General features: G+C 44.9%; 1 protein-coding gene across 1 annotated transcript in view; it reads right to left on the bottom strand.

Moving 5' to 3' along the window:
* Positions 1-2,699: 2,699 nt before the first annotated feature.
* PIK3C2B (phosphatidylinositol-4-phosphate 3-kinase catalytic subunit type 2 beta) overlaps positions 2,700-26,758 on the bottom strand; it is an 82,885-nt gene continuing 58,826 nt past the window's right edge. Inside the window, exons 15-32 of the mRNA XM_056845639.1 lie at positions 24,504-24,692; positions 22,788-22,881; positions 21,877-21,971; positions 20,684-20,864; positions 19,765-19,872; positions 18,421-18,513; positions 16,582-16,711; positions 14,929-15,065; positions 13,986-14,155; positions 11,766-11,922; positions 11,079-11,188; positions 10,667-10,868; positions 9,662-9,786; positions 8,463-8,580; positions 7,218-7,299; positions 5,688-5,794; positions 5,441-5,569; positions 2,700-3,199 (exon numbers count right to left, since the gene is read on the bottom strand). Of these exons, the coding sequence (XP_056701617.1) occupies positions 3,011-3,199; positions 5,441-5,569; positions 5,688-5,794; positions 7,218-7,299; positions 8,463-8,580; positions 9,662-9,786; positions 10,667-10,868; positions 11,079-11,188; positions 11,766-11,922; positions 13,986-14,155; positions 14,929-15,065; positions 16,582-16,711; positions 18,421-18,513; positions 19,765-19,872; positions 20,684-20,864; positions 21,877-21,971; positions 22,788-22,881; positions 24,504-24,692 (2,416 nt within the window). The 3' untranslated portion in view covers positions 2,700-3,010. The remainder of the gene's footprint in view (positions 3,200-5,440; positions 5,570-5,687; positions 5,795-7,217; positions 7,300-8,462; positions 8,581-9,661; positions 9,787-10,666; positions 10,869-11,078; positions 11,189-11,765; positions 11,923-13,985; positions 14,156-14,928; positions 15,066-16,581; positions 16,712-18,420; positions 18,514-19,764; positions 19,873-20,683; positions 20,865-21,876; positions 21,972-22,787; positions 22,882-24,503; positions 24,693-26,758) is intronic.

Genomic DNA, 26,758 nt, shown 5'->3' on the forward strand with positions numbered 1-26,758 from the left:
TGTATCTGTTGAATTTGTACCTGTCATGCCAGAAGCAGCAAAACAGATGCCCTACCACAAAAGGAGCCAATTCTGTCAGACAGCTTCAGAGTACTCAAGCCAACTGGATAATCCGGGAGTGAGATAGTGTTGCAACTCAGTACCACAGAAAGCAAAGGAACATGCTTGATATACTGTCACTTAGTCAATTTTTTATCAGACCATGCAGGAGATTACAGTGTCACTAGAAATTGCACAGAGGTTAAGATCTTTATAGTTGAATGTAGTGTCCCTCCAATGCAATCATTAAAAGGAACAAATGTTTGTTTTCATATAAAAATTGGCAACTCAAGAGGTGAAACTGATAACCTCCCTCCTAAGAGGACAGCCCAGATCCCAGAATATTATTATTTCCTCCACGCATCCAAATGACGTTTTAGGCAGCCAAGATTTGTCTGCGTATTTCTCCAGATTCTGTCATGCCTAATCAACTCTCAGCTGTCTTTATTATCGACCTTTAAGCAAGTAGGCTGGATCCAAAGGTGATGCTGTAAAATAAAAAATGCTCCAGAATGAATGTACTTTCATTTAGAGGTACACAATCCTACTATGCTTTGGGGGTGGGGGGAGCTTTTGCAATAGCAATGCAACTGCATTGAAAAGGTTATTTAGTGTAATTAAATAGACTTGAGTATGCTGACAACTCTAATGTGAATAAGCTATCAGTGGCAACTATATACATTATTCCTATATACCTCTTCCTGGGTACTAAATGCTGTGGGAAGCTCCCAGGTTAAAAAGAGAAATTTTTCCTTATTCAGTGAATTCTCCCTTTTCAATCTCTATAATCTGATTTGATACCTATATGGACAAAGGGTGCCGATCTGGTTATTATTAAGAGGTTTCTCATTATAAAGGGAAGGAAATCAGGGTGTGGAAGATCAAGCCAACTCTAATTTATTCTTAGATTCCTTCCTGATGTTTATGTGCACTAACACACTGCTTCATCATTTAGTCCAATTTCAGATTGATGTGAATGTCTATAAGGAATACATTTTGAAGCTCATCAGTTTCATTTTGGATTTTTAACACTCTTGCTGTAGAAAATGCACAACACAGTTTCTAATGAATTCCACTTTCTTTTATTTTTTAATTAATGCCACCATTTTACAATTGAGAAAGATGCATATGCCTGTAAGGCCATTCCTTTATCTCCTTTCCTACAGGACAGGTTATAGAATCAATGAACAAGGCCAATGCCCTCATGTGAGGATTTCTGAAGACTCCCTGCAGCAATGTAGAGATTAATAAAATGGCACCTTCAGAAGAGCCTCACTTTGTGAAGGGGCTGAAACAGTCCTTTTCCTAAACCCAGCTTATTTCCAAACTGGTCACCTGTTAAATACAACCTTTTAAAGTCTTTACATGATCGTACTGTCGATCCTAAGAAACATCCCATTGATTTAATGTGTCCCTACTGTGAACAGCTCATCAAGAGGGAGAAAAGGACAGGTTCTTGGGCAGTGGACTAGGCCCAAGGTTGCAGAGATTCTGCCTGGCATATGGAAAGGCCTTCCCCTCCTGTCTCTCATACAAGGAGGCAAATAGACATCACTTCAAATTGAGGTGTGTTTTTTTTAATTGGGTCTTTATATAATTAGAAAAGAGAATGGGCTTAAAAGCTTGTAGTTTCCCAACCCAATGGGAAAAAGTCAATTTGTTTTCTACAAAGTTTTCTCAAAGGCGAAAGAATACCAAAGGGCCCCCTGTTCTACAGGAGCTCTTGCAATTCCATGAGTGTATACTTAAGAAATCATTGGTGTTTAGTGACAAATGCCTGGCAGCCTTTTAACTAATCAACCTACAGATTTGTCTTTTGCCTCCAATCCACCATCTTGGAAGACGAGCCCACAGTGTTAATAAATGGCTCATCTATAAAGGTTTTTAAAACTCGTGTAATCTGCATTTTAGCCAATGGAATTAGGTAGCCTACAGCACAGGAGATCAACTTCTATCAACAGTACTTATACTAATTAAGTGTCTAGGAAGGAAAAGACAAATGTCTTCTGCTTGCACCTGTGCAATCTATCTCCTTCCAAGACTTAGTGCAACACACTCCCTCCTCAAGCAGATCTAGTCCCTCGAACTGACTGGGAAGAACAACAACAACATGAGAAACACTTCAGTTCAGCAAGCGAGTAATGTGGAAGTAACATAGCTGCCAGATGCTTGCTGGGGTCAAGGCCTTTGCTGGTAGATGTTTGGAATCAAGAATAACATGGTTGTCTTCTGCCTCCATGAAACAAGTGCAGATGTTAGTCCAAGACAGTATGTTTCCTAGGTTACATCTCCTAGCAGAAAATCAGGAATTGTAAGCTCTACACTTGTACAAATTACACAGCTCTCCTTTGGAAGCAAATTCTCCAAGATGGCTTAAGTTGGAGCACACCAGCTCCTATCCCAGAGATAAGGGCTTAATATACCATTCATACCCACCCAAAGTATCTTTCCCCTCCCCCTCCCACACGCCTCCACCCAAGTTCTTATGCACACATTCCTTTAAAAAAAATTAAAAAACAAAAACATCTTCGAGAAAGTCCAGTAAGAACCTCATTTACAATATAGCCCCCACCCTGCAAGGTCTTCTTGTCCTATCTGGACTCAAATTATTTTTTTACTTCTTAAAAAAATTAAAATATCCCCAAAGAAAAAGACCCCCTAATATTTTACCCCTCCCTCACTATAAGTCATTGCTTCCTTGACACAAGGTAAATGTATAAAACAACAAGTCTATGGCAGCCATTTCAAGTCATAATAGGATTTCCCATCATGGCTCAACCCCAAATGCTCACTCTCCACAGGAAATTAACCCATCATTTGCAAAGAAACTATATATCCATCCTTCTTATTTTGCAGGAAACTAAATCCTTTCATATATACCAGGATACAACTCCTGGAACGTGCACCAATTCCCAGGGACTCCTGTGTGGCCAGAGTGGTTCCAAATGCATCGTTGCTGCCTCACTGCTCCTCACATGGTCCCATGACTCCTAGAGCCCAACTCAAACCAGCCCATCTTCTCCCGTGTCAGGTCCAGATCCCGTAGTCTGATAATGACCTCCCCAAGGAGGATGTTCTCCCAAAAGCCCTCTTCACTCAGGACACTGAGACGCAGCTCTCGCTGGTGGAGGTCTCCTTTTGGAATCCCATCATAGATAAGCTGCAAGATACAAAAGGTGTCGGGGTGCGAGTTGACTACCTATCTTTGGAAGGCTCAAACAAGCAGCTGCCAAAAGCATGACTACACAATACATTGTTCCCAGGTGTGTCCCCTGATCCAGTTGACAGATGGGGTCTAGGAGTTCGGTATTCAAAATATGATTCCTAGGTGTGCGGCAGGTGTATGAGGAGACGGGGCTGTTTTCATGACCTGACACAGCTCCACTGTTTGCCTTGTTGGGGAATCTTAACATGTAGAATGAAGGGGAGGGGGCTTAATTCACTTTCCCCATCCCTCCAAGCCAGAGTGGGCCCAGCGCACCTGGGAACCAAGTTCCAAGCACACAACCTCCCAAACCATGTCTGTTCACTGGACATGGGGGTGTTTGTGGGGGAAGTATATTGTGTAGTTAGTCTCTCAGGCCTCCCAAGCAGAATGTGATTCCAAATTATTTTGTACACACTTTAATTATACAGATGTATCTCAACACAACAGTGTATTTTCCTAGCATATGGATCCAGGTAAGCATGATCTACCGTGAGAAACCGAGAATAACTGCTGTCAAAAAACAGTTTTAAAAGTCTTTAAAGAAACTTCTATGGGTAAGAGATTCAACCACAGTAAAAGCTTTATTATCCACCACTGGATTGTCCAAAACGCTCAGATAACCAGCTCTGTTCAGCCAATAAGCTCCTCCCACTCGGCTCCCATACTGCTGCATCTTTGAGCATGTGTGCACCCCACTTCCCATCCAGCCAGCTTGATGCCTCTGGCTGGTGCTGGGTTTCTAACAGCTGGTCCTGCCAGTTGACATCATCTTTTGTGTTAAAGCTTTTGTGACGTTGATAGTAACTGTCCTTGGTTTAATGTGACTAGTGCAATATTTCTAGCTCGAATCTCTTAACCTTGGGCAGAGTTTTTCTGAGCCTATGCTTGTCATAAAGAAATGAAAAAGGTGAAATGGTTCCCATCTCTATGCCAGGAAAAGCTTCACTTTCTTAATTTTTCCTTTATCCCTTAGAAGCTCCTTGATCCATTGATCTTGAGCAGTGTAAATCTAATGTTTGAGGGATATAAGGACTGAGATAAATCTTGCCACTGACAATGTAGCCTTGGGATCCCTGTCACTTAATATAAAAGGCATTATGTCAGACACAGAGGCAAGGAAGTAGAATTGGGGCAAGGGAGTAGAATTGGGCAAGTAAAAGGCAAGGGAGTAGAATTGGGGGGAGGGGCTATTTCTATTGGTCCCAGTATTTCATTAGAGGTAGGTTGAAGTTACCTTGAACTTTTATACTAGGGAATTCAGGAGGGATAAATAAATTTTCCTGAAGTCATTTTCCTTGATCACCTCTCACTGGTACATACAGTGCACAAGTAGAAAGGCATGCACAGATTGAGGGGATGTTCAAAGATTCTTCTTATCAAAGGATCCTTTTATGTTTTACAGTGCATGAGTTATAGCCTCCTTGGCATTCCCCACCTGCATATAATGGCCTTAAATCAGCCTTGTGGTGTGTAAAGTGCCTTCAAGTCGCAGCTGACTTATGGCGACCCCTTTTGGGGTTTTCATGGCAAGAGACTAACATAGGTGGTTTGCCAGTGCCTTCCTCTGCACAGCAACCCTGGTATTCCTTGGTGGTCTCCCATCCAAATACTAACCAGGCCTGGCCCTGCTTAGCTTCTGAGTTCTGTCGAGATCAGGCTAGCCTGGGCCATCCAGGTCAGGGCTAAATCATCCTTAGCAGGCTGGAAATTCAAGTGGATAGGCCCAGCGTTGCCTGAGTGCAGAGTGTTGTACAGGCCTGCTCCAACTGCTGTTTACAGTTAGGCTTGCTACTACCTAAAGACGATAAGCTCCCTCTCAATAGCAAGTAAAAAGAACAAACAATCAGTCCTCTGCCTGGGCTTCCCTGCGACCAGCTCTGCCTCTGTTTTAACCCTGGCTGAAGATATATTTGCTGCATCACAGTACTGGCTTCTTTTATAAAACACTGACAAATTTTGCTCTGATTTGAGCAACCCTACCAGCAAACATTTATGGAATCAATCCATTCTCTAAACATAACAAAAGATAGAGAAGGGGGGCAAAAAAATAATCGCAGCAGATTGCCTACATTTTCAAAAGCCAACACAATTTCCCAGTCACGAACTTTTAACTGCTTGAGCATCTGCCTGTCTTTATCAAGTCTGTATCAGACCCTGCCTCAGCCCACTGAGGTAAGGCATGAAGGAGCATACCATTTCATTGTAAGTTGGGTTGCAGGTTTTTCGAGCAACTTTAGTTTTCCTCTTGGTGGTTTTCTGAGGATCAGGCAGAAGGTAGATCTTAACGTAAGGGTCAGGGTCACTGCCGTCCTGAAGAGGCTGCTGAAAAAGAAAGAGGAAGCCATTCCCAGCTGTCAGTGACTTACACCACACAGGGTTGCAGACATTAAATACGTCTGGCTGGCAGCCACCACTGGGATAGTTACAGCTCAGCACTTACCAGACCTCGAATGTGCATCACCATGATAAAGAGCTTGTTGTTCTTGTAGGAGATTGACAGCTTCACCTCTCCACCCATTTTCCCAACAGGTTGAGACCATGTAGCATCTATGGGGGGGAAAGGAACAGTCTGCAGTTTGGCAGAACAAAATCATCTTTCTAGGGACACAGAAAGGGGTGGCTTCAATACCCAGGACAGGGCAACTTCTACACATTTTCATAAAGTTTGCATACTTTATCTTTCTGATCATCCTCCACACATAATTTGCCCCATTTTAGCCAATATCCCCTCTCTCCTATAAATGTGTGGCATATATTATGATTTGTCCTACTGTACCACTCGAAACCTCGTGCGAAGTACTTACAATATTATAAGCCCCAATGAAAATGTATACCTTAGGGGGAAGCAGCAGATTGTTTCATGTGACCAGCGCTTTCAGTTGTGTTTCCAAACATGCCAGACTGATATTATGAAACCCAAGTGAGGGACCTACAAGAACTTGCAGGTTCCTCACTTCCCTCTCCTCCACTGTTTCCTTTTTCCTTCCCCAAAAGCCCCTGTAGGTTCCCCCCTTTCCTCTCTCCTTCCCACTTACCAGCTAACCTACATTTATCTCCCCCCATCTTCAGCTTTCCCTCCTTCACTCCCCTCACTCTTACTGCAGCCTCTACCAGGGAAAACTATGGCCCAGTTGCACAGCTGAGCCCAATTATTTGGGGGAGGGGAACCTGCAAGGATTTATGGGGGGCACCTCACTTTTCCCTGTATCCCCCCCTTACACTATTCCCTCTTTCAATTCTCACCTTTCCCTGCTTCCTTCTCTCCTCACCCACCAACTAACCTTCCTTTAGTCTCCCCCCCCCTCTCCAGATACAGTTACATCATTAATACCTTGCCTTTCTCCACAGTGGGGACTCAAAGCAGCTTACTTTATTTGCCTGTCCTCCATTTTATCCTCACAACAATCCTGTGTTGTAGGTTAGGCTGAAAACAGACCTCAGAGGGCATCCATTCCATGAAGGTCCATCTGCTGCTTTTATCATTTGGGGGATTTTAACCATCCAGTGCATTTTTCCCAGTCTGAAAACCCAGGGCTTTTCTCAGGGCTGTAGAAAGATCTGTTATGTTTGTTCATGGCTCCAATCTCTGTATTTAAGTATCCATAGAGTTGGCCATGTTGAGAAGTAGATATATTCATTTCACGCTGAGGTGTGCTACGTAAGAGCCTTGGCTCTCCTTCCCTACCCCCCAGTACTGATCCAAATGCAAAGGCTGTATCATTTCTAGACAGTGAACTAGTTTGGTGCTGTGGTCAGTGTGCTTGATTAGGACAGGAAAGACCCACATCCCATGTATAAATCCTTACTCTATCACCGAAGCTTGGGAGGGGGGCTGGGCCAGTCCCTCTCAGCCTAACATAATGCACATGCCGGTTGCTGTGAGGATAAGATGAAGAGGACAGAACCCTGTATGCTTCCCTGTGCTTCTTGGAGAAAGGATGGGTTAAAACAAAGTAAGAGGGAAATTTACCTGCAGGCTTTGGAGCTGGGTGGGTGCCTGCAGCCACTTCATCCCTTGGAAGGGGGTAGAAAAATGTATACAGCAGATCAGACTGTAAGAAAAGCACATGGTTAGGTCAGACACAAGTTTACTCTTCTAATCATGAGTCACCAACTTCTGATATACACAACAAAGGGTTGCCAGGCATGGCCTGGTTAACTGGTGGGGGGACTTACTGGCGGTGGCAGTCCTTGCCAGTAACACACTGATGTCACTCCCCATGTGCCCAAACGTGATGTCAGCATGTCTCGGGGCATGCTCTGGCATTTGGGCGAAATTTCAGTTAGTCACTGGTATCCCCCAGTGATGCGCTGACATCACTTCTGGATGTACAGGGAGTGGCGGCAGCGTGTTGGGATGTTACCAACACCCACCCACCCCCGTTTCCTGCCTCCTCCCCCCACTGGCCAGCTGAATGGTGGTGGAGAAGCACCCGCTGGCAGAGAATGGCAGCCCTGCCACACCACCTTGTCAAATGATAGTTTGGTTGGGTATGCTATTTCTACATACTGCCCTCACATGATAATCAGCTCATAATAAGCAAATACATTATTGGGGCTGAATAATCCTAAAGCTCCTTAGTATGTAAAATGGTTATGCTTATGCACAATAGTTACACACTACTCTAAAAGGTAAGGATCATTTCCTGCCATTATAGGGTTGCCAACCTCCAGGTACTAGCAGATCTCCTGAAATTACAACTTATCTCCAGCTGATAGAGATCAGTTCGCCTGGAGAAAAATGACCTCTTTGGCCATTGGATTCTATGGCATTGAAGTCCCTCCCCTCCCCAAACCCCACCCTCCTCAGGCTCCACCCAAAAAACCTCCCGCCATTGGTGAGGTGGGACCTGGCAACCCTATGCCATTATATGAATGGGAAAATATAGTCACGTGATGGGTAAGCTAGCTGCCAAATGCCCAGCAGGGATAGTGCTGCTCATCTTGCTATCATTGTCACACACATACTCCTGCCTCATGTGCTCTGGATATTCTCCAACAGTTAAAAGAAGGCATTTACAGTTGAAAAAGGAACGGGAATGCAATTTATGTTTGTATCAGCAAGATTACCTTTAGCTGCATTTCAAGAACTGCAGAGACAGACGTTTGTAGAAAAGAACAGATGATAACTCCAGTATATGTAGTCCTTTCATACAAGTTTGGTTTTGCTTACATCACCATCTTTCCCTTTCCCACTGCAAGGGACTATTCTTACCTCAGCCACTTCAGGGGCAGCATGGAGTAGATTCCAGATGTAGCCATTCAGTTCCTCTTTCCTCTTTTCTGCCACTGCCTCCCCTCGTGAGCGTCCAATCACAAACCTGCTGGGGAAGCTGGAAAATTGTGGGGGGTTGTGAGGGGGGGAATAGGAGATTTAAACATAGACCACAGCCCTTAAAAAAAGAAAAATCTCAACTCAAGTAGCAGGGTTCCCCAAGATCCCTGTTCCCTGCAGTGGTGTTATTCACACATTAATTTTAGAAGGATCAGTCTTATCACATTGTAGTATGTGGACTACGATTAATATAATTCTTTGCAAGTCTAAATGCACTTCTATTCATCTTCTAGACAGCCAGTGTGGTGTATGTAGTGCTTCCAGTATCAGACTAGGATCTGGGAGACCCAGGTTTGAATCTCCACTCTGCCATGGAAATTTGCTGGGTGACCTTGGCCTGTCAAATTCTCAGCCTATACTACCTCACAGGGTTGTTGTGAGGATAAAATGGAGGAGAGGAGAACAATGGAAGCTGCTTTGGGTCCCCACTGGGGAGAAAGGTGGGGTATAAATAAATGTATATATATTTATACCTGACCAGCAGATTAAGAGGTTACCAATTCATGGTGCTCTCTATCAAAAGACTGTGGGGAGGCTTTACCAAGGCAGGATAGCTTGTGATGCAACAGTTTACTGCATGTTAAGAAGTGTTTCTTTCTTTCTGTTAAAAAGGTACAAATCAGGGAAGCAATAAGCCTTGGTCTGACCATGTGGTTATAAGCCAAAAACAGGTTTTCTCCAATCACCTCATGAAGCGTGAGGATTCAGCACCATAGTACAGAGGTGCAGATTGCATCAGAGCCAGGTATATGCCACAGGTATGAATGTAGAACAAATACCAATGCATTTTGCAATCAAGCAAACAAGCCACAATGCAAAAGAAAAAACCAGCCAACCTGACTAGTGGAGGAGGTTTCCTGACCCAAAATAAAGAGATCTTGATTGTGAGCAAAATACACACACACACAGCTTTCTGAAGAGAAAACTGTTTTTATTAGACAAAAGCAGGGAAGCACAGAGCAGAGAAAATACCCAGTATATATGTGTATATAATCAATTACACAGATTTGTATCCTGATTCTACGCTCAATAAGAGAGGCACAAATGGCAAAGGAGCCTTGTAAACCAATGGTGCTAACCTGGGTAAAAGAGAAGAAGGAACTATGAGGCGCAGCTTGTTATGCAACTCCTGGAACTCCTCAAAAGTGCGCTGGACGTAGGTGATTTCAGAGGGGTTCTCCCGTTTCACTTTCACAATGTATATCTGTAAGGCAAGGAGAGAAGGTCTCCTAACAGTCCAACTGCAGATCCCAAGAACATTGATCCACAAGAGGTACGACCCGCCCCCTGCTGAAACTCCACTTTTAGGGCCGTCTCAAGCTAGCTCTCCAAAACTGGGTTGGATCCAGTGAATCACTGTGGAAGGTGCTGACAGCTGCAGATCTTCCCATGTTCCCCTCCCCACAGAGATCATTCTGACCCTGGAAAAGTTTATTCCCTAGGCCAGGGGTGGGGAACGTCAGGCCCGGGGGCCGTATAAGGCCCGCGAAATCATTTGGTCTGGCCCTTCATGGGTTCTGGCAGATCTCTAGCTCAGAAGGATGCTGCCCTGCCTGACTCTCTTGGGCCCAGCTGGGGACAGCAGAGCTCAAAAGCGAGTCGCTCTATGTGGCAGACACTCGGTCGTGCCTCTTGGCTAAATGTTTGACCAAATATAGCAGGCTAATTTTTAAGTTGATAATTTTGTATGGCCCGCAAATGATGTTATAAATATCCAAATGGCCCTTGGCAGAAAAAAGGTTCCCCACCCTTGCCCTAGGCTGTGCATTGGGAAACCGCAGCGAGAAGAGTAAATGGGCAAAATCAACCCACTTCCATCAGCAGAGCTGCACTGACTGAAGAAGCATAAGGCTAGTTCATTCGTTTCCTCCTTGCCACCACAGCCTCCCAAACTGCCTGACTATTAGTCCACAGGGGTCCCATGACCCTGGGAATGCGCTTTCCTGGATTCAGAAAGGACTGCTGGAGGGAGGAAAACATGGGAAATAGCTATGATCCTTGTGTCTACACACTGCGGGAGCCAAACCGTTGCCTCTATCCCACGGTCTTCTCATTACATCAAAATATATGCCAAAGGGACTCACATAGCCCTTGCTGGGATTGAAGACTTTTTCATGACGCCACAGGAAGACATCAACGATCCGGCTAGATGTCTTGATAGTGTGCACCCGGGGAGCGAAGGAAAGCGTTGGCCGGGAATCTGAAGCCGTGAATTTCATCTGTGCCAGATTGTGAATGAAGAAGTTGAGCTTCGTGGCTACACTGCCCAGACTGGACTCTATCAACCTGCATCACAGCACGAAATGTCCAAGATGTAAATAGACAAGGCATTGGCTGTTCTACAGCAAGATGTTCAGAAGCCCCAACAGTTTCCTCATATGGGATCCTGAAAGACCAAAGCTTTCCTAGATCTTTCTGTGGAGGCAGCTTTGGGACACTGGGCACGTTGATAACTTTTCTCTCCACCTGTCACGGTTAATATCAGCACCCACTCACCTGGTGAAATAGGTGGTGGCATCTGCCTCAGAGTCCTGAGGTCTCAGTGCATCATAGACATACTTGAGGTCCTCAAGGTCAGACAACTCAGGGATCCCACAGGATAACATCTGGGTGTCAAACAAGCCACAGATGAGCATCACGCAATGACTGAACTTGAGCTGTGTACATTCAATGTTTCTGAGATGTATCACTAGGGTTGCCAACCTCAAGGTGGTGGCTGGAGAACTCCCAGTATTACAACGGATCTTCAGGCGACAGAGATCAGTTCCCCTGGAGAAAATGGCTGCTTTGGCAACTGGACTCTATGGCATTGAAGTCCTTCCCCTCTCCAAGCCCCACTCTCCTCAGGGTCCACCTCTGAAATCTTCACGTATTTCCTAACCCGGAGCTGGCTACCACATGCAATCTGGACTACATCCCCAAAAGAAAATGACCACACAGGCAGAACAGTGAGAAGAGGAAAGATGCACCTTCCAGGAATCCTGCACCCTTCTGAGAACCTCATGCCATGAGATGTTTCCACAGCATAAGCAATTTAAATTTTTAACTAGAGAACAGTGTCTCCCCTTCAAAGATCACCAACAGCTCCTGTGCTACAAGGTTCAAGCAAGAGTTTTAAAGGTTCTGACTGGCAGTGCAGCTGAAAGCTATGGGGAACAGAGAAGGGAGGATGGAGTGTCTTACCAGGCCCAACAGATTGATGAAGAGATGGGTGTGCTTGCGAATCAGGTTGTAGGCCTGACAGCAGAGATCAACAAAGTCATGGAAACGGCTGGAAGGCTTGTCCCCACCATTGATGACATATGCCATATCAGATGTGAAGACAAATGGAGCTCGGTCCCTGTATGAGAGAAATGCACATATATGTCCCAGGGACAAAAGAATCCTAATGTTTTCCTTGGCCTGTATCAACCACACCGTTCCAAAGACCTATGGGCACTTAAATTAAGGGGACTGCAAATTTCTGCCAATTCCACCTACCCAGTGCAGCTGAGCCCCCCTAAAATTTTATCCCTAGGGGTCAGCAGACGTTCAGAAACAGCCTAGGGGGCAAAATGGAGGCCTGGCATGGACATGGGAGTCAGCAGAAATCATCATACCCTCTTAAGAAAACTAACATGCCCTCAAGTCTTTGGAATGTATGGTTGAACAGATGCCACTGTTCAAAACACCTCAGTCTCCTCACAGAATCCTAGGTCCTATCAGATGCACACAATATACTATCCTGAGGGACCTTGAAAGAACTTCTCCCCTGCCTCAGTCCCTCTACTGAAACCAAACGGTGTATTTGGTGATGGTGGTTTAACAATAGCAGGGGGGAAATCCTGAAACACTTCACAGAGGAAAATAAAAGTACCATAGCTTTATACATCCATAGAGTACTAGTAGACAGCCAAATGAGTCAGGAAAACTGGCGGCATGCGCTACCGAAAATGTTTTAACACAACAGGGTTTCCCTCAGACCAAAAATGACACTTTACATGTAGAAGTCCATGTATTAAGACTTTTTTGAAGGTAAACATAAAATCTGATGAAGGGTGCTTTTACTCTCAAAAGCTTATACCCCCAAAATCTTGTCAGTCTCTGAGGTGCTATTGGACTTGAATCTAGCTGTTCTACTGCAGAGCAACATGGCTATACCCTCTGAAAAACATTCTGCTGATAACATACTACAGTGTTTGGAATTTCAAAACAAATGTGACCAAAGTTGTCAGATTTAATGCCCAATTAAGGCAGACTGTTCTTTGACCTCCAAAGTTAAGTAGATGTTGCAGGTAAGCTCATTAGGTAAAATTCAGCATATAGCTGCGAACTCCATGTACAATAAGAAAACAGGCACTATAACCACCTGATGTTGGAGGGTGTGCTTCAGTACAATAGGACCTCCAGTGTATCCATGCAAATAGATAGCTCATATGCCTCCACCCTAACTTCAGCAGCCAAATATGGAATATGATTATCTTTCCAAATATATGATTATCTTTCCAAAAGGTAACTGTCTCAGTAAATGGGCAGCAGGATAAAACAGATATGTTCATTTTAAAATGAAATGTGCATGGGCAGCCCATTCCTAAGGGGTGGAGGTGGTATGATGGTGGCCAGAGGCGGAACAGTTATGCCAGAGCGGCTTGCTGCCAGCTCAGCAAGTTAAAAAAATAATTTAAAATTATTATTATTTTTTTAAAAACCAGTGGAACTCCCCATAGAGTTCTACAGGGCTGTGCCACTATTTTAGCAGGCATATCTTGACACCTACAAAGTGGTGCTTTTTGGAGACGAAAGGGGTTAGGAAGCTGCCTAAAGGCAGCTCCGCCCCAGGAACGGCCCGAGAATGCCTCCCAGGATGCCAGCGCAGGGACTTGCACTGGCGGGGAGGCTGCACCATCATCCGAGCACTGGGCTGCTTTGTTGCTTTCTGGGGCAGGCGTTAAGTCACCCTATACCAGCATCTATGCCAGTTTGCATGGCACGAGTGGCATGGATGCCGGCATAGGGGTCACGCTGGCTCCTATGCAGTTTCACCCCCCCCCCCCGTGGATTGCATGGTTAATTGCATACCAGAATTCTGTGTTTGATACTTTTAATGTTTTATACTGTTCTGCCTTTGTTAGATTGTTATAATGTTTTAATCAAGTGTTATTAAAAATGTTTATTGAGATCCTGTTGGGGACTTTCTGTCTGACAGAAATTTTGAGTGTAGAAGATATTAAAGGTCTGTTGGGAATTGGGGGAGATGACCCTGATGTAATAACCAAGACTATGCACTTACTAACATCTTATCAAATCTGATTACTCTAACAGCACTTCATTTTATCTAAGAGCTCACAAAACCTCAGGATTCATTCTCAAGCAACAACAAACTAGTCAAACTATTATAGAGTGTGTTTTGCATAGAATACTCACCTCTTGATGTTGCCAAACATTTGGGCATGGCCCAGAAACCTGCCAAAGTCAATGTGAAACATATGGCCAGTGGTCTTGAGCATGATGTTGTCATTGTGCCGGTCACAAATACCCAGTACGTAAGTGGCTACACAGCAGCCAGCACATGAGTAGATGAAGTTCTCCACTGCCTAGGAAATCAAGATGCTTTGTATTGGAAAAGTCATGTAAAGATCTGACTTGCATAGACAATAGGGCCAAGCAAAGTGTTGGATGGGGGGACCTTGAAAACTTGTAGAGGGATGTTTGGAAAAAGAACAAGTTGAGAGGCTGAGATGACAGAATAGTCCCTGTCATTACCTTTAAGCAAGCTGCCTCTCATCTTAGCTACTCTTATACAAAGTATTTTCCAGTATGGACCACCTTGTGCTTTAAGCTCAGCTGCCAAGTTGTGCCAAATGATGTCTTCATAATCTTGCCAAATGATGTCTTCATAATCTTGTTCACTATTTTTCACCAGATATAGTTTGACACCAAATGAAAACTTTTGTTTACTCTAGCTTTGTAGCAAAGTTTCACGTCAAAGGGCCCTGTTTTGCTGATTTACAGCATTTGAGCTTGTTTATTTTGTGCTGCTTTTAGACAGTGACTTACTTATTTTTCTATGCCTGTCTAGACAGCAAAACCGCCATGCAAATCTGTAATAAAGACATTGATAAATAACCTCACTTCTCTCCAATCTATCATTTTGCCAAGAAAACAAATGTTTTTAGGATTTGCAAGCAAGCATATCCTTATCATAGTGCTTTTGCTCTGCTTGGCACACTCAAATATATCACTAGAGGAGAGACTCGGAATATAATGGCTTTGGCCCTAGTGCAGCTCTTGAACATAAATCTGAGCATTGGCTGGTGACTGACCCTCAAAACAACAAATGTTATTTTCTCTCTTCTCCTGCCTTTACCTTCTCATACTCATCCTCCTTGGGGTTGTGCTTTTGCAGCCAGTCTGCAAGGGGACGGTCCTTGAAGGAGCCCGTCACCCCATGCTCCACTTGGATCTTTCGCAACGTTTCTGCATTAGGGATCATCTCCACCATCCCTATAAAACACAGCAAGGAGCTACAAAGTTAGTTTATAGGAGCCGCTTTTCACTTTCTACTCACATGAACGACTAACGAAGGAACAATTTGGTTTGGGATTTTGACTGTAAAGCTTTGGAACATCCTCTTCTTGTTGGGAAATGAAGAACATATTTATATGTTTAGAAAAGAAATTAACTTCTATAGTTCAGGGAACTGTGTGTTAATCTAGTCTTGTGGAATGAAGAATGTTGCCATATGAGCTGGGAGAAGGTTGCTAAACTGGCCTTAAGGTGAAGCTATGATAAACAAAATGGACCCTGCTCCATGAAAGCAGCTTGACTCGACATGACCTTGCCAGCTCCAAAATGCAATGACACACCATCAAGAGCTGTGTGTGCTAAGCAATTCAGCTGACCCCCAGGGAGAGGGGGTCGAAAAAGGAGAGGGGGTCTTTCTAATACAGCTGGCCACAAAGTCATTAATAAAAAGTTCCTGTGCCAGGACAAAGGAAAACACTGAACATGTGTTATCAGGAGGAGTGAGATGACCTCACACACCTGGTTTTTGTCTATGAAGAACATGAACATTTGGGGGAAGGGTCAGAAGATCATGATCATGTTGTCCCCTGGGGGAAATGATTGGGTAATATGAAGTGAATGTCAGCAAAAAAAGAAGACGAAAAAAGATCTAGTTTTCAGTTTTACCACACCTGAAGATGAAGCCAGCAATGAACAAAGAGAGAAGTATAAGAAGCTAGAGGAGGACAAAAATGGCTAAACCTTGTCTTCAAGAGCAGAAAGTGCCTCCGTGACAAGAATTCTCTGGCTATGGGTCTGACCACCCAAAATAGATATCATCCAGGATAGGTATCTGAGGTCTGGAGTTGATTAGGAGGACAGAAAGCTGTAGCGGTAGAGATCAAGGGTAGGGTTCTTCTTTTTTAAATGTTTGCTATTTGTCTTTATAACAATATCACTAAACAGTAGTAATATCCATATTCTTTTTGTTTGCTTAGCCATTTCATTTATTTATTATCTACACTGTGCTTTTAATAAGTCAGTACAGTTCATTTCCCATACATTTTTGAGTCTGCATTCTCTTACTGGTTAAGGGTTACCCATAAAGAATCCAGATTAATACCATGTTGTTTTATTCAGCTCCAAATTGTAAGCTGAACTATCTACCTGAAATCCCACAGCATTCTAGACACAACTATAGCGGCATCCTTAAAAGGACGCCATTACAGCCATCTGCCATGAGCATAAAACATCGTTCCAGCAAAATTAACTTAACAGTATTCATTATGAGACAATGTTGCATTGGCTAGCCCTTTGGATTTATCTAGCAAGGCGGTTTTTACATTCTTAGCTTTCACTCAGAGAAGTGGTAAGTTACAGATTCCTGAATAACCCTCTCAGTTCTACAATTCCTGACATATCAGGCCCTCATAGAATCCAGTAAGCTGAGAGCACCACAGCTGCCGCTGAACAACAGTAAGTAGTGGGGAAGTTTCACAAGTGTTTCCAGACTTACCGCGACCACGGCCTGTTGAAAAACAACGGAATATCACCATGCGCATGTCCAAACCTTCTTGCACCCAAATTTTGTTCATTATGCGAATCATCTGCAACGTTAACATGTCCTGCCGGAGATCATCTCCACACTGTGAGGAGTAATAGCACAAAGTAAGATAGGAGGTTTCCAGGGTTTTGCTACTACTGTTTATTGGGTAGAAACCACCCAAGAGCTTTTCCTCATTTAGGTGCACCCAACTCAAAACTAAACCCCTCCTTTTTAAAAAAGCAACAGCCCCCATTTATTTCCAGAGGCATCGACACTCTCAGAGCTGCTTTATGCTTGGAGGGGCACCCAGGTGGTTCAGCCACAGGGCAGTTTCCTAGAATGATGGCCATCATTCAGCAACAAAGTCTTGCTGTTGCTCTGCCTCTTATGTGAGAGGCTGTGCCCTACCACCTGGACCCTTGCAAACACAGAGACCATGTAGAGAAATTATAGAGGCCAGGGATCAATCATCATCCGAAATGAGATGATCATAGAATCACAGAATCATACAGTTGGAAGGGACCACCAGGGTCATCTAGTCCAACCTCCTGCACAATTCAGGAAATTCACAACTCCCCCCCCCCCACCCCAGTGACCCCTACTCCATTCCCAGAAGATAGCAAAAAAAGGAAAAAACCCTCCAGGATCCCTGGACAATCTGGCCTGGAGGAAAAATTACTTCCTGACCCCAAAGTGGCAATCAGCACTACCCTGGGCATGCAAGGAAGGGCCACGAGAGTCAAACACTGGTGCAAACCTTCCCTTCCCTCACTCTCATGATTTGCTAAGGTAATACATTCAGCATTGCTGACAGATGGCCATCTAGCCTCTGCTTAAATCATACCAACCTCCTTTCCCTCTGGCTTCTTGAATAATGATTCAGAAATCAAGCACTATATCCAAGTAATTCTGGGGGTATGGTGGTGGGGAGGTAGTTGTGAATTACCTGCATTGTGCAGGGGGTTGGACTAGATGACCCTGGTGGTCCCTTCCAACTTCATGATTCTAATGCCTCCTTACCACAATGCAAAACATTTAGTATCACAGTGAGAATTATTGGGGAACTCAACAAAGCCCTTCTGGAGCAGCTATTCCATCTCTAATGCCAACTATAAACCAAATTCTCAACAATAGCAAAGAGCCCACCCTAGTAGTGGCTAGCTTCACCTTTAAAGCATGGTGCTTTCACAAGTCTTTCTAAATTTGTGGGCTAGATTACCCAGAACTAGATACTTCAGCGTCCCTCCAATTTAACTCTGTAGTGTCTATGACAACAGTTCCTCTGAGGCTCAAGCAAGAGGATTTGCTTCCAAATCTCATTACAGTGGCTGCAACAGTACCAAAAACCAGATTCTTTCAACACAAGAGCATTTCCTTGTGGAGGAGTGAGGATTCTCATGGGTCTAGAGACCTTTCCAGAGGTCTCAGCTAAGAGTTATTTGGGAAAGGAGGACACAGGTGTTCCTTCTAGCTGTATCAATATACAACTATAATTTGGCAGGCAGGAACTGCTTCAGTCCTTCCTGGTTTTTTTCCTCAAAGCTTGAAGGAAGAAATGCTCAGGAGGAATTAGACAGCGCTGCATAGGAGTGAAGGAAAACTGTCTCCTGCAGCTTTTCTCAAGAGAACACGTGCTGCAGTAGACAACGGCTAATCGAGGCCATCATATGGCAATCTGGACAAAGGAGACTGTCTGACGATCAGCAGGCAGAATAGTAGATCTTAGTGTCGCCAGCTTTGCTCAAAAGGACTCGGGCAAAAGAGAATGGCTGTTGTCCCCAAAACCCTATCAGAAACTCTAGGACTTGCCTTAAAAATAACACGGATGTTCTCTCCAAGAGGGTCAACATTCTGGAAGGAGAGCTTCAGAGGGACAGCATTGGAGTTAAAATAGGAGCAATCCTGCAGTCAAGGAGAGAGAGGGATGAGGATGGCGGTGTTATAAATCAGTACTGTAATCAACAACAGCAGAAATAAGTGCTCCCTGCCACTGGCAGAAAGGATTTAAAAGAAGACAAGGCCAGAATCAAGCAAAAAATCTTATATTTCATTCCCTCCAAGGAGTGTCTGTTACACCCCAATTATCTGGATTTGCCCTTCTCACAGGACTTGTTTTTTGATGCTGCCGTATCAAAATATGCAATAACTAGAAGGCTAGTGGTAGTGGGTGGTGTGCTGCCCTTAGTTCTGACAGATGTGTTGACAGAGTGGTAAGCTGCAGTCAAAGTTCTGCTCATGACCTGAGTACTATCCTGACTGAAGTCGGGTTTCAGATAGCCAGCTCAAGGTTGACTCGGCCTTCCATCCTTCTGAGGTCATTAAATCAGTACCCAGCTTACTGGGGGTAAAGTGTAGACAACTGGGGAAGGCAATGGCAAACAACTTCATAAACACAGTCTGCTTAGTAAACGTCGTGATGTGATCACCCCATGGGTCAGTAATGACCCAGTGCTTGCACAGGGGATTACCTTTACCTTTTTCGGCACCAGTGAGATTCTGTAACCACCCCAGTCTCCTGGAGAGTCTATGAGCTTCTGTACAAACTCTGCTCTAGACTAGAAACCCACTCCCTTCATTTAAAGTAGGTGTCTGCAAATCTGTCAAGTGAGCTACCTAGACCACACCTGACCCAGGGTGGCAGAGTTCATACCAAGGGCCTTTCCGGTTTGTGTTGCAAAAGACTGGCCACCAGCACAACCATCCTCTGCAGCAAGGGCTATGTTCCATTCCCGCCCCTGTTCTAGCACAGAGGGCTTCCCACCGTTCATTCTGTACGAACAGGCTGTCGTGCTCTTGGCACTGAACAGGGGCCAAGTTTTTAATAACTTGGGAGCACTGGATGAGAAATACAGGTCTGGAAGCAGGTGGATAGATTCTACATTGGTGGGAGGGGGGCGGGGGATCAGAAATGATATGCCAGGGTATTATATAAGGATATTAATGGCTGGGAACCAAAAGACTATCATCCTCAAAAATTGGCCTATTTGTTATACAAGAGAAACAGCTAAGGCTGAAGCCCAGCTATGCAAATGGTGCTGCTAAACGTTAATATTTGTAGTTCCACAGAAAAGATCTGGGGGGGAAAAGAAAAGAAAATATCCTATTCTTCTATAGGACATCAGCAGCCAGCATTCCCAGCAGTCAGAACCATACCTTGGGCACAATCCCCTTCACAAGCAGGCTTGGACTAAGTGGTAGGCGGCAAGAGCCATTGACATTGAAGAATTGCTTTACGTCCTCCAGTCCCTCCCGAAGGATGGCCTGGGGGAAAAAAAAACCAAAATTGTCTAGGAACAGAAAATACCTCCATTATTTAAATCTCTGTTTCTGCAGTCTCAACAAGCACCTTTTCTACCACAGCAGGTCTGCACTCAACAAGCACCCCAGTTTAGGTCACCTCCCCCATCCAAAATCACTCTATATGCATCAGTTTCTCCCCCCTTGCATCCCACACAAGAACGCCCCCCCCAAAAATTCTGTGCTCAGTTACACAATTAAAGCAAATTCTGCAAATCAAATTTTATTCTTGAATGTGCAGTTAAAACACGTTTTACAGATTTGCTTAGCTCCCTCTACTTCCAAGGTATAAGCTTTTAAAGAAGTCACAATATTTCTTAAGTTCTGCAAGAAGCATGATAGCAGACATCAAAAAGGAAGGGAAGGGCTTGGAACTAGGTACAGCAGCTTGCCAGCCTATAGGACAATCCATCCTAGCTTTAGGCTATAGACTGGGCAGGCCTATGAGCTTCATCTCAGGACATACAGAATATTTCTAAGCTGTGTAACAGAGAAATCGCAGTGATTCGCAGCCAGAAATTACAGTGATTCGCATCATTCCCAACAGCAGTTCCTTCTGATAGAGGATGAACACTTAACCCATACTATAGTCATTTTCCATGACAAATTGCCCTTTGGGCAATTATGTCTTAAGTGCTTCCATCAGCTTTTGAACTCTCTGAAGATCAAGTGGATCTCTTATCTGTGTATGCTGATCAGATAGATTTGATGCTTCATTGCTCTCCCCACATCCCACTCATGATGGAAAGCATGAAATATATGAAAATTCATGTACCTGTCGTGATGATGGAGCAGCCTCACGGACCTGCTGAGCCAGCTTAGCCAGGGTATTAACAAGCCAACATTGGCGGTCAAACTCCTCTCGCAAGCCCTTCCCACAGCAACACAGCAGAGCTGCCAGCAGGTATTGGTAACGGATGCTGAACTGAGAATCCTTAAGTCCATCCTTCAGCAGCCTACAGAGATGGAAACCTTGTCACCAGGAGTAGTGGGGCATTTATGGAAGTGATCCATGTACATGTGCAGCTAAGCAAAAGCTTCTTCTGGACATGCCAAATCAGGTTGCTCAATGCTCATGATTTTTTCTAAAGCCAAAGGAGTTCCAAAAACACACAAAGAAATAACAAGTAGTAAAGGGCAGTCAGGATGTCTGGAGAATGGAACATGAAGTGGCTCTGGTAGCAATGCAAGACAGTGCAGGAGAAGAAGAGTGTTTTTAAACTGAAGTAGGAAGAACTTCCTGACAGTAAGAGCAGTTCCTCAGTGGAACAGTCTTCCTCGGGAGGTGGTGGGCTCTCCTTTAGAGGTTTTTAAGCAGAGGCTAGATGGCCATCTGACAGCAATGCTAATTCTATGACCTTAGGTAGATCATGAGAGGGAGGGCAGGAAGGGTTGTGTCACTGTTTGGCTCTCATGGCCCTTTCTTACATGGCCAGGGTAATGCCAATCACCACTTTGGGGGTCAGGAAGCAATTTTCCTCCAGGCCAGATTGGCCAGGGATCCTGGAGGGTTTTTTTGCCATCTTCTGGGCATGGAGTAGGGGGTCACTGGGGGTGGGGTGGGGAGGCAATTGTGAATTTTCTGCATTGTGCAGGGGGTTAGACTAGATGACCCTGGTGGTCCCTTCCAATTCTATGATTCTCTGATTCTAAAAAAAACCACATAAATCCATATAGCAGTTTGGTATAGATGGAATGCCAAGTAAACAGAAACACAAGACTTACAAAAAAAAAAAAAGAAGAGGAGGAGGAAGAGGAAGAAGAGGAAGAAGAAGAAAGCTTTCATTTAAAGCTTGAAAATCTAGTGAATGAAAGCTGGGTTTTCTGGACCTTGGATTATGAAGAGATTGGAAGTATCTCTGACCTCTGCTAAGCAACACTAGAATTGCATAATCATAGGTCTCCCAAATGCCCCCTATAAAAGCCCCAGCCCATTCCACACATCAGGAGCACATCCACCAACATTACCAGAAGAAATAGTGGGTAATCCTCAGGTCACAGATGGCTCGCTTCATTAGAAACCGCACCAGAGGGCTGTCCAGGTAACATTCATATTTGAGAGCCTGGAAGAGACAAATAGATTATTTCCTTATAAGGCAGTGATAGGAAAATAACGCTGTCTGCAAGGCCTGTCTAAGAAACGTGAGCTGCAGAGGTTGGGGCGGGCAGCAGAAAGTCAGAAGAAAAGCGTCTAATATTGCTAAGTGAGTGGCCTCTGCCCAAGGAACTTCCACCCTATCTCCCGTTTCAGTATCGCTAGTGTCATGGTCACTAACAGGTTTTTTAAACAGTTCCATTCGAGGCCAGTAGCCCCTTAGAGACCAATGTGACTGGCCTTGAATCTAACTAGCTTTTGCAAAGAATTTAGAAGTGGTTGACCTGGGCAAAATGATCTTGTTCACAATTATCATCCTAAAGCATGGAGGTGCAAATGTAAATAGCATGAATTATGGTGACAAAAGTTGAGAGTGGTAGTAACATTAAGATAGCTTCAGAATTCCAAAGCCATGATCTCGAGAGCATGACCTCTGACAGCAGTACCTAAGGCTGTACTGGGAGGACTTTCCTTGAAATGTGCCCTTTGTTTAGAATTCTTTTGTCAATATAATCTTGTTTTTGCAGTCTGTTATCTCTAGAACACACTAGATATAACTATATAGACTATAACCCTACCCTAAGGCCTCTGAAACTCCAGCCAGTTTGGATAATTCCAGCTCATAGAAAGCAACATAGATGTCGCCCTAGCTGTGAAGTTCCATAGCGTTCGGGCACAGCAACTTCCTTATAAGGTATAACTCTGTCCCAATACAAATCATAGACAGGGTTCTGAAAGACTTACCAGTTAACATGCCTTTCTTCCAGGTAGCACGATTACTCACCTGTACCAACTGAGGTAGATAATCAAGTAGCTCAGCATCAGATATGGAATCAATCCAACGCACTGCTGTCCTTCTCACTTCCTGATCTGGGAACCTGCAGCCATATTACCACAACAGACTCTCACTAGGGGATCAACCCTACCGCCATAAGGATGAGCTCTTTTAAGGTCCCTGTAATCCTATAGCAGGGAACTGTCAGCATTTGATCCTAGGCATATTTTACTTAGAAGCCAAAGTCCACAGAGTTCAGTGGATCTTAGTATTAGAGAAGTATACACAGGACTGCAGGCTTAGCTTCTGGTGTGGGGAGATACTTTGATCCAGCTGCCAACACAATGTTCCAGCCTGCAGACTGCAATGCAATATTAGAGCAGGGCTCAGACATTTACAGTGCAGTTTTAAATAGAGTTATATCCTTCTAAGCCCATTGTCTTTAATTGACTTAGAAGGGTGTACTCTGGGAGTCCTAACTGGGAGGCCAGTCCCAGAAGGTGATGCTGGGGGATTCCTGCTCTGCCCCATGACTGACGGCCTGTGAGATTCTGCACAGTTTGATCGTATCCCCCATGTTATTTAATATCTATATGAAGCTACTGGGAGGGGTCATCAGAAGGTTTGTGCTGCAGTGTTACCAATATGTGAATGATGCCCAGCTCTACCTTTCTTTTCTACCTAATTCCAAAGAAGCTGCTGATGCTGGTGCTTGGAGCAGTAATGGGCTGGATGATGTGAACAAGCTGAAACTTAATCCTGATAAGACAGAGGTGCTCTGGGTTAGTAGAAAGGCAGACCAGAGACTTGAGATCCCCCGTTTTGGATGGGGTTACGCTCCCCTTGAAAAGCTAGGTTCATAGCTTGGGAGTGCTGCTGGACACAGCAGTCACCTTAGAAAACCAGGTGGCTGCTGTGATTCTGAGTGTTTTCACCCACCTTCAGCCAGTGGGCCTGCTGCACCCACTCCTGGCTCAGTCTGATCCAGCCACAGTGATTCATGCCTTAGTTACATCTAGATGGGACAACTGAAGCTCACTCTACTCGGGGCTATTCCTTGAAGAGTGTTCGAAGGCTTCTGCTAGCACAGAATGCTGCGGCCCGTTACTGGGATCACGTGACTCCAAATCCTACAGCAGTAACAACAGCTTCCAATCTGCTCCCAAGCCCAATTCAAGATGCTGTTTTTGACCTTTAAAGCCATGCATGGCTTGGGACCGGGGTGTCTGAAGGACCTTCTTCTCCCATGTGTTCCTGCCTGTGAATTAAGATCACAGGGAGAGACTATCTTGACTGTCCCATCAACCAAAGAAGCTTGTCTGGTGGGTACATGAGAGAGGGCTTTTTCACCGTCAGTCCCACACTTATGAAACAGCCCCCTCCGGGGAGGTGTGCCTGCCCCCCCCCACTCTTGATCTTTAGGAGGTAGCTGAAGACAGTTTTATTCATGGTGGCATTTGATTAGTTCTTCTGCCTTCTGGCAGTTTTAAATTATTGATTTACATAGTGCTTTTATGCATTTTATACAGTTTATTGAATTTTAGTACCATTTACATTATAAGCCACCTTCTGTTCCTATAAGGTAGAAAGATGGCTAATAAATGTTTTAAATGAATGAAATGAAATAATTGTGCCAAGGACTGCACTGTTAGCCTACTATCCATCCAGGGCCTCCCACCCCTCATTTCCACACAGATGGCCAAATCTTCAAGGGAAAGTGCTTACGCTGCATGTAAGAGCCCAAGGGCATCCTGATGGTTCATGTGCGTCCATTGCTTTAGCAGGGCATAAATGTCCGGTAAGCACGCCCACTCCCAACTCGGAGCACTGGCAAGCAGCAGGGGCAACGAGCCAGCTTCAGAATGGCAGTAGTAACGCTTCTCCCACAGCCGTTTCCGGTCAGCATCTGTTAGCCTGGGGTGAGAGGAGGCAATAAGATCAGTCCAGAGACACAGTGGCTGTTAGCCCCCATCAAGGAACAGAGCCTCCACATTAAGAGGTAGCATGCATCTGGGACAGGCAACAAGGGAAGGGGGTTGCCTCCATGACCTGCTCGTAGAAGCATCTGAACACCCACTGTCAAGATGGGTACATCCTGGTACAATCCACCAGGCGGCTCTTAATTTTTTAAGAGGACTTTGTAGACATTCTACGAAGGACACAGCCACACAGTGAGGGAGGAAAGGGAAAAATACATATTGGTGCAATGTGGGGGTGTGAACACTACAGTGTCATAAATGACCACTACGGAGTATTGTTGGATTCTATCAACGTGGTGATCTAGGTATGATCAGGAAAAAGAGAGCTGTTTTTTGTGGCCACCAGAGAGCAGCAAAGTCACCGGAAAATCAGCCCCTTCATCTCAGGCATACAGGACAGTGCTGGGCGTTTCAACTGGCAAATGAGCCCATTCATTTCTCCCAGGGAGGGATCAGGTGGCTAATGAGGAAGCGTGAACCAATTCCACCCCAAGTATAATGGGATCAGTGATTCTCCTGTCCAAAGGGCATCAGGAGGAAAGGAAGCTATAGCCAGTGATGAAGTGCAGAAGCGCTAGGGAAGGGGCTGGTTCCCATTAGAAGTAGTGGAGCCACCCAGATGCACAATACAGTACATCTGTTAGCCTTTAAGGACGTCACAATGCTCCTCTTATTTTTGCTGCAATAGATTGACACGGCTCCCCCACTGGAATCTGTTCTTGCTTTGTGGCTCTCCCTGCACCAACGCTAAGTTAACTTGCATCTTAAGGGGGGGGGGAGAGAAAGGTTAAACCTCCTGGAAACCTGATTCACAAGTACAGTCCTCCCTTAAAACTTCTGGAATGAGAAGCAAAAAAGCCTGGCAATAATCACAGGAGAGAAGGAAACAAGCAGTGCTTGCTTAATTTACAAAATGCTAGGCAGTGGGGCTGAAGCTCGCCTTAGTTTGACCCCCCCATCCCAAATATGTTGCAATGTACACTAGGATCCGATGAAGGGAGCTTTGGCTCTTGGAAAGCTTATACTCAGTAACACTTTACACATTCTCAGAGACACCATTTTTAGAGCAGGGACAGGCACCTCTGGCACATATCCTGAACAGCAGCATGCCAGCCCCCTTTGCAGAGTGTGCAAGACTGGGTCTCTACCCAAGGGACTGAGGTGGCGCTTGAGGAGCCAGTAGTGCTGCTCGGGGTTCGGCTTGTTTCCTGACTGTCTGACCAAGCACAATCCTGGTCTCTCCCCTCCCTCTTTGTAGCCAGCTCCCCAACTACTTCACAGACAGAGATGCTATGGGGGAACTTCGGTTGTCTACAGCTATTCTTGAGGCAGGCCCTACACCGAAAACAAGGCTCAGGGACTGAGCCCAGGGAATGAGGTTTATCCCATACAGCTCAGGCCCCAGCTGGAGAATTAGCCTGCTGTAATTTCACTTCGTCCCTTGAGAGTCTTTTTAAAAAAATTGTACAGATCAATGCAGTTGACAGCTCAAAAGGCAATAAGGCAAGACGACCTGAGGGGTCAACAGTGAGACATCTGAGGGAGACCGGAGGGAAGATAGAAGCAGCAGTGGAGAGGAGGACTGGGTGGGATTGGCAAAAGCAGCCGACATGTGGTGTAGGTCTGCAACAGAAAGGGGCGGCTGAGAGAAGAGAAAGGTATCTGCCTTCCTGCAGGGAATGAAAAAGGGCCAAGCCTGAGGAGCGGCTGGAGGTACCACTCCAGTGGTACAGTGGAAAAAGGCAGTGTTGGCAAAATTACTGAAGGTTGTCTAACTCCACCGCAGTACAACAATTGATTTCTAGAAATGAAGATGCAGGGGGCTGCAGTCCCTGGAAGCCACACCCTTAATCCCAGACATGAGGGAATGGGCCGCGGCTATACAGAGCCGAGGGAAATTCTTATTTGACACATTCCACCGTCAAACCTTAGCAGTGAAGTATTTCCAGGGTTGAGGTCTGGCTCAAATCAAGTCCTTGTAGGCTGCGTTGGCAGGGCAAT

This window comes from Euleptes europaea, chromosome 2 (assembly GCF_029931775.1).
Source record: "Euleptes europaea isolate rEulEur1 chromosome 2, rEulEur1.hap1, whole genome shotgun sequence".
NCBI lineage: Eukaryota > Metazoa > Chordata > Lepidosauria > Squamata > Sphaerodactylidae > Euleptes > Euleptes europaea.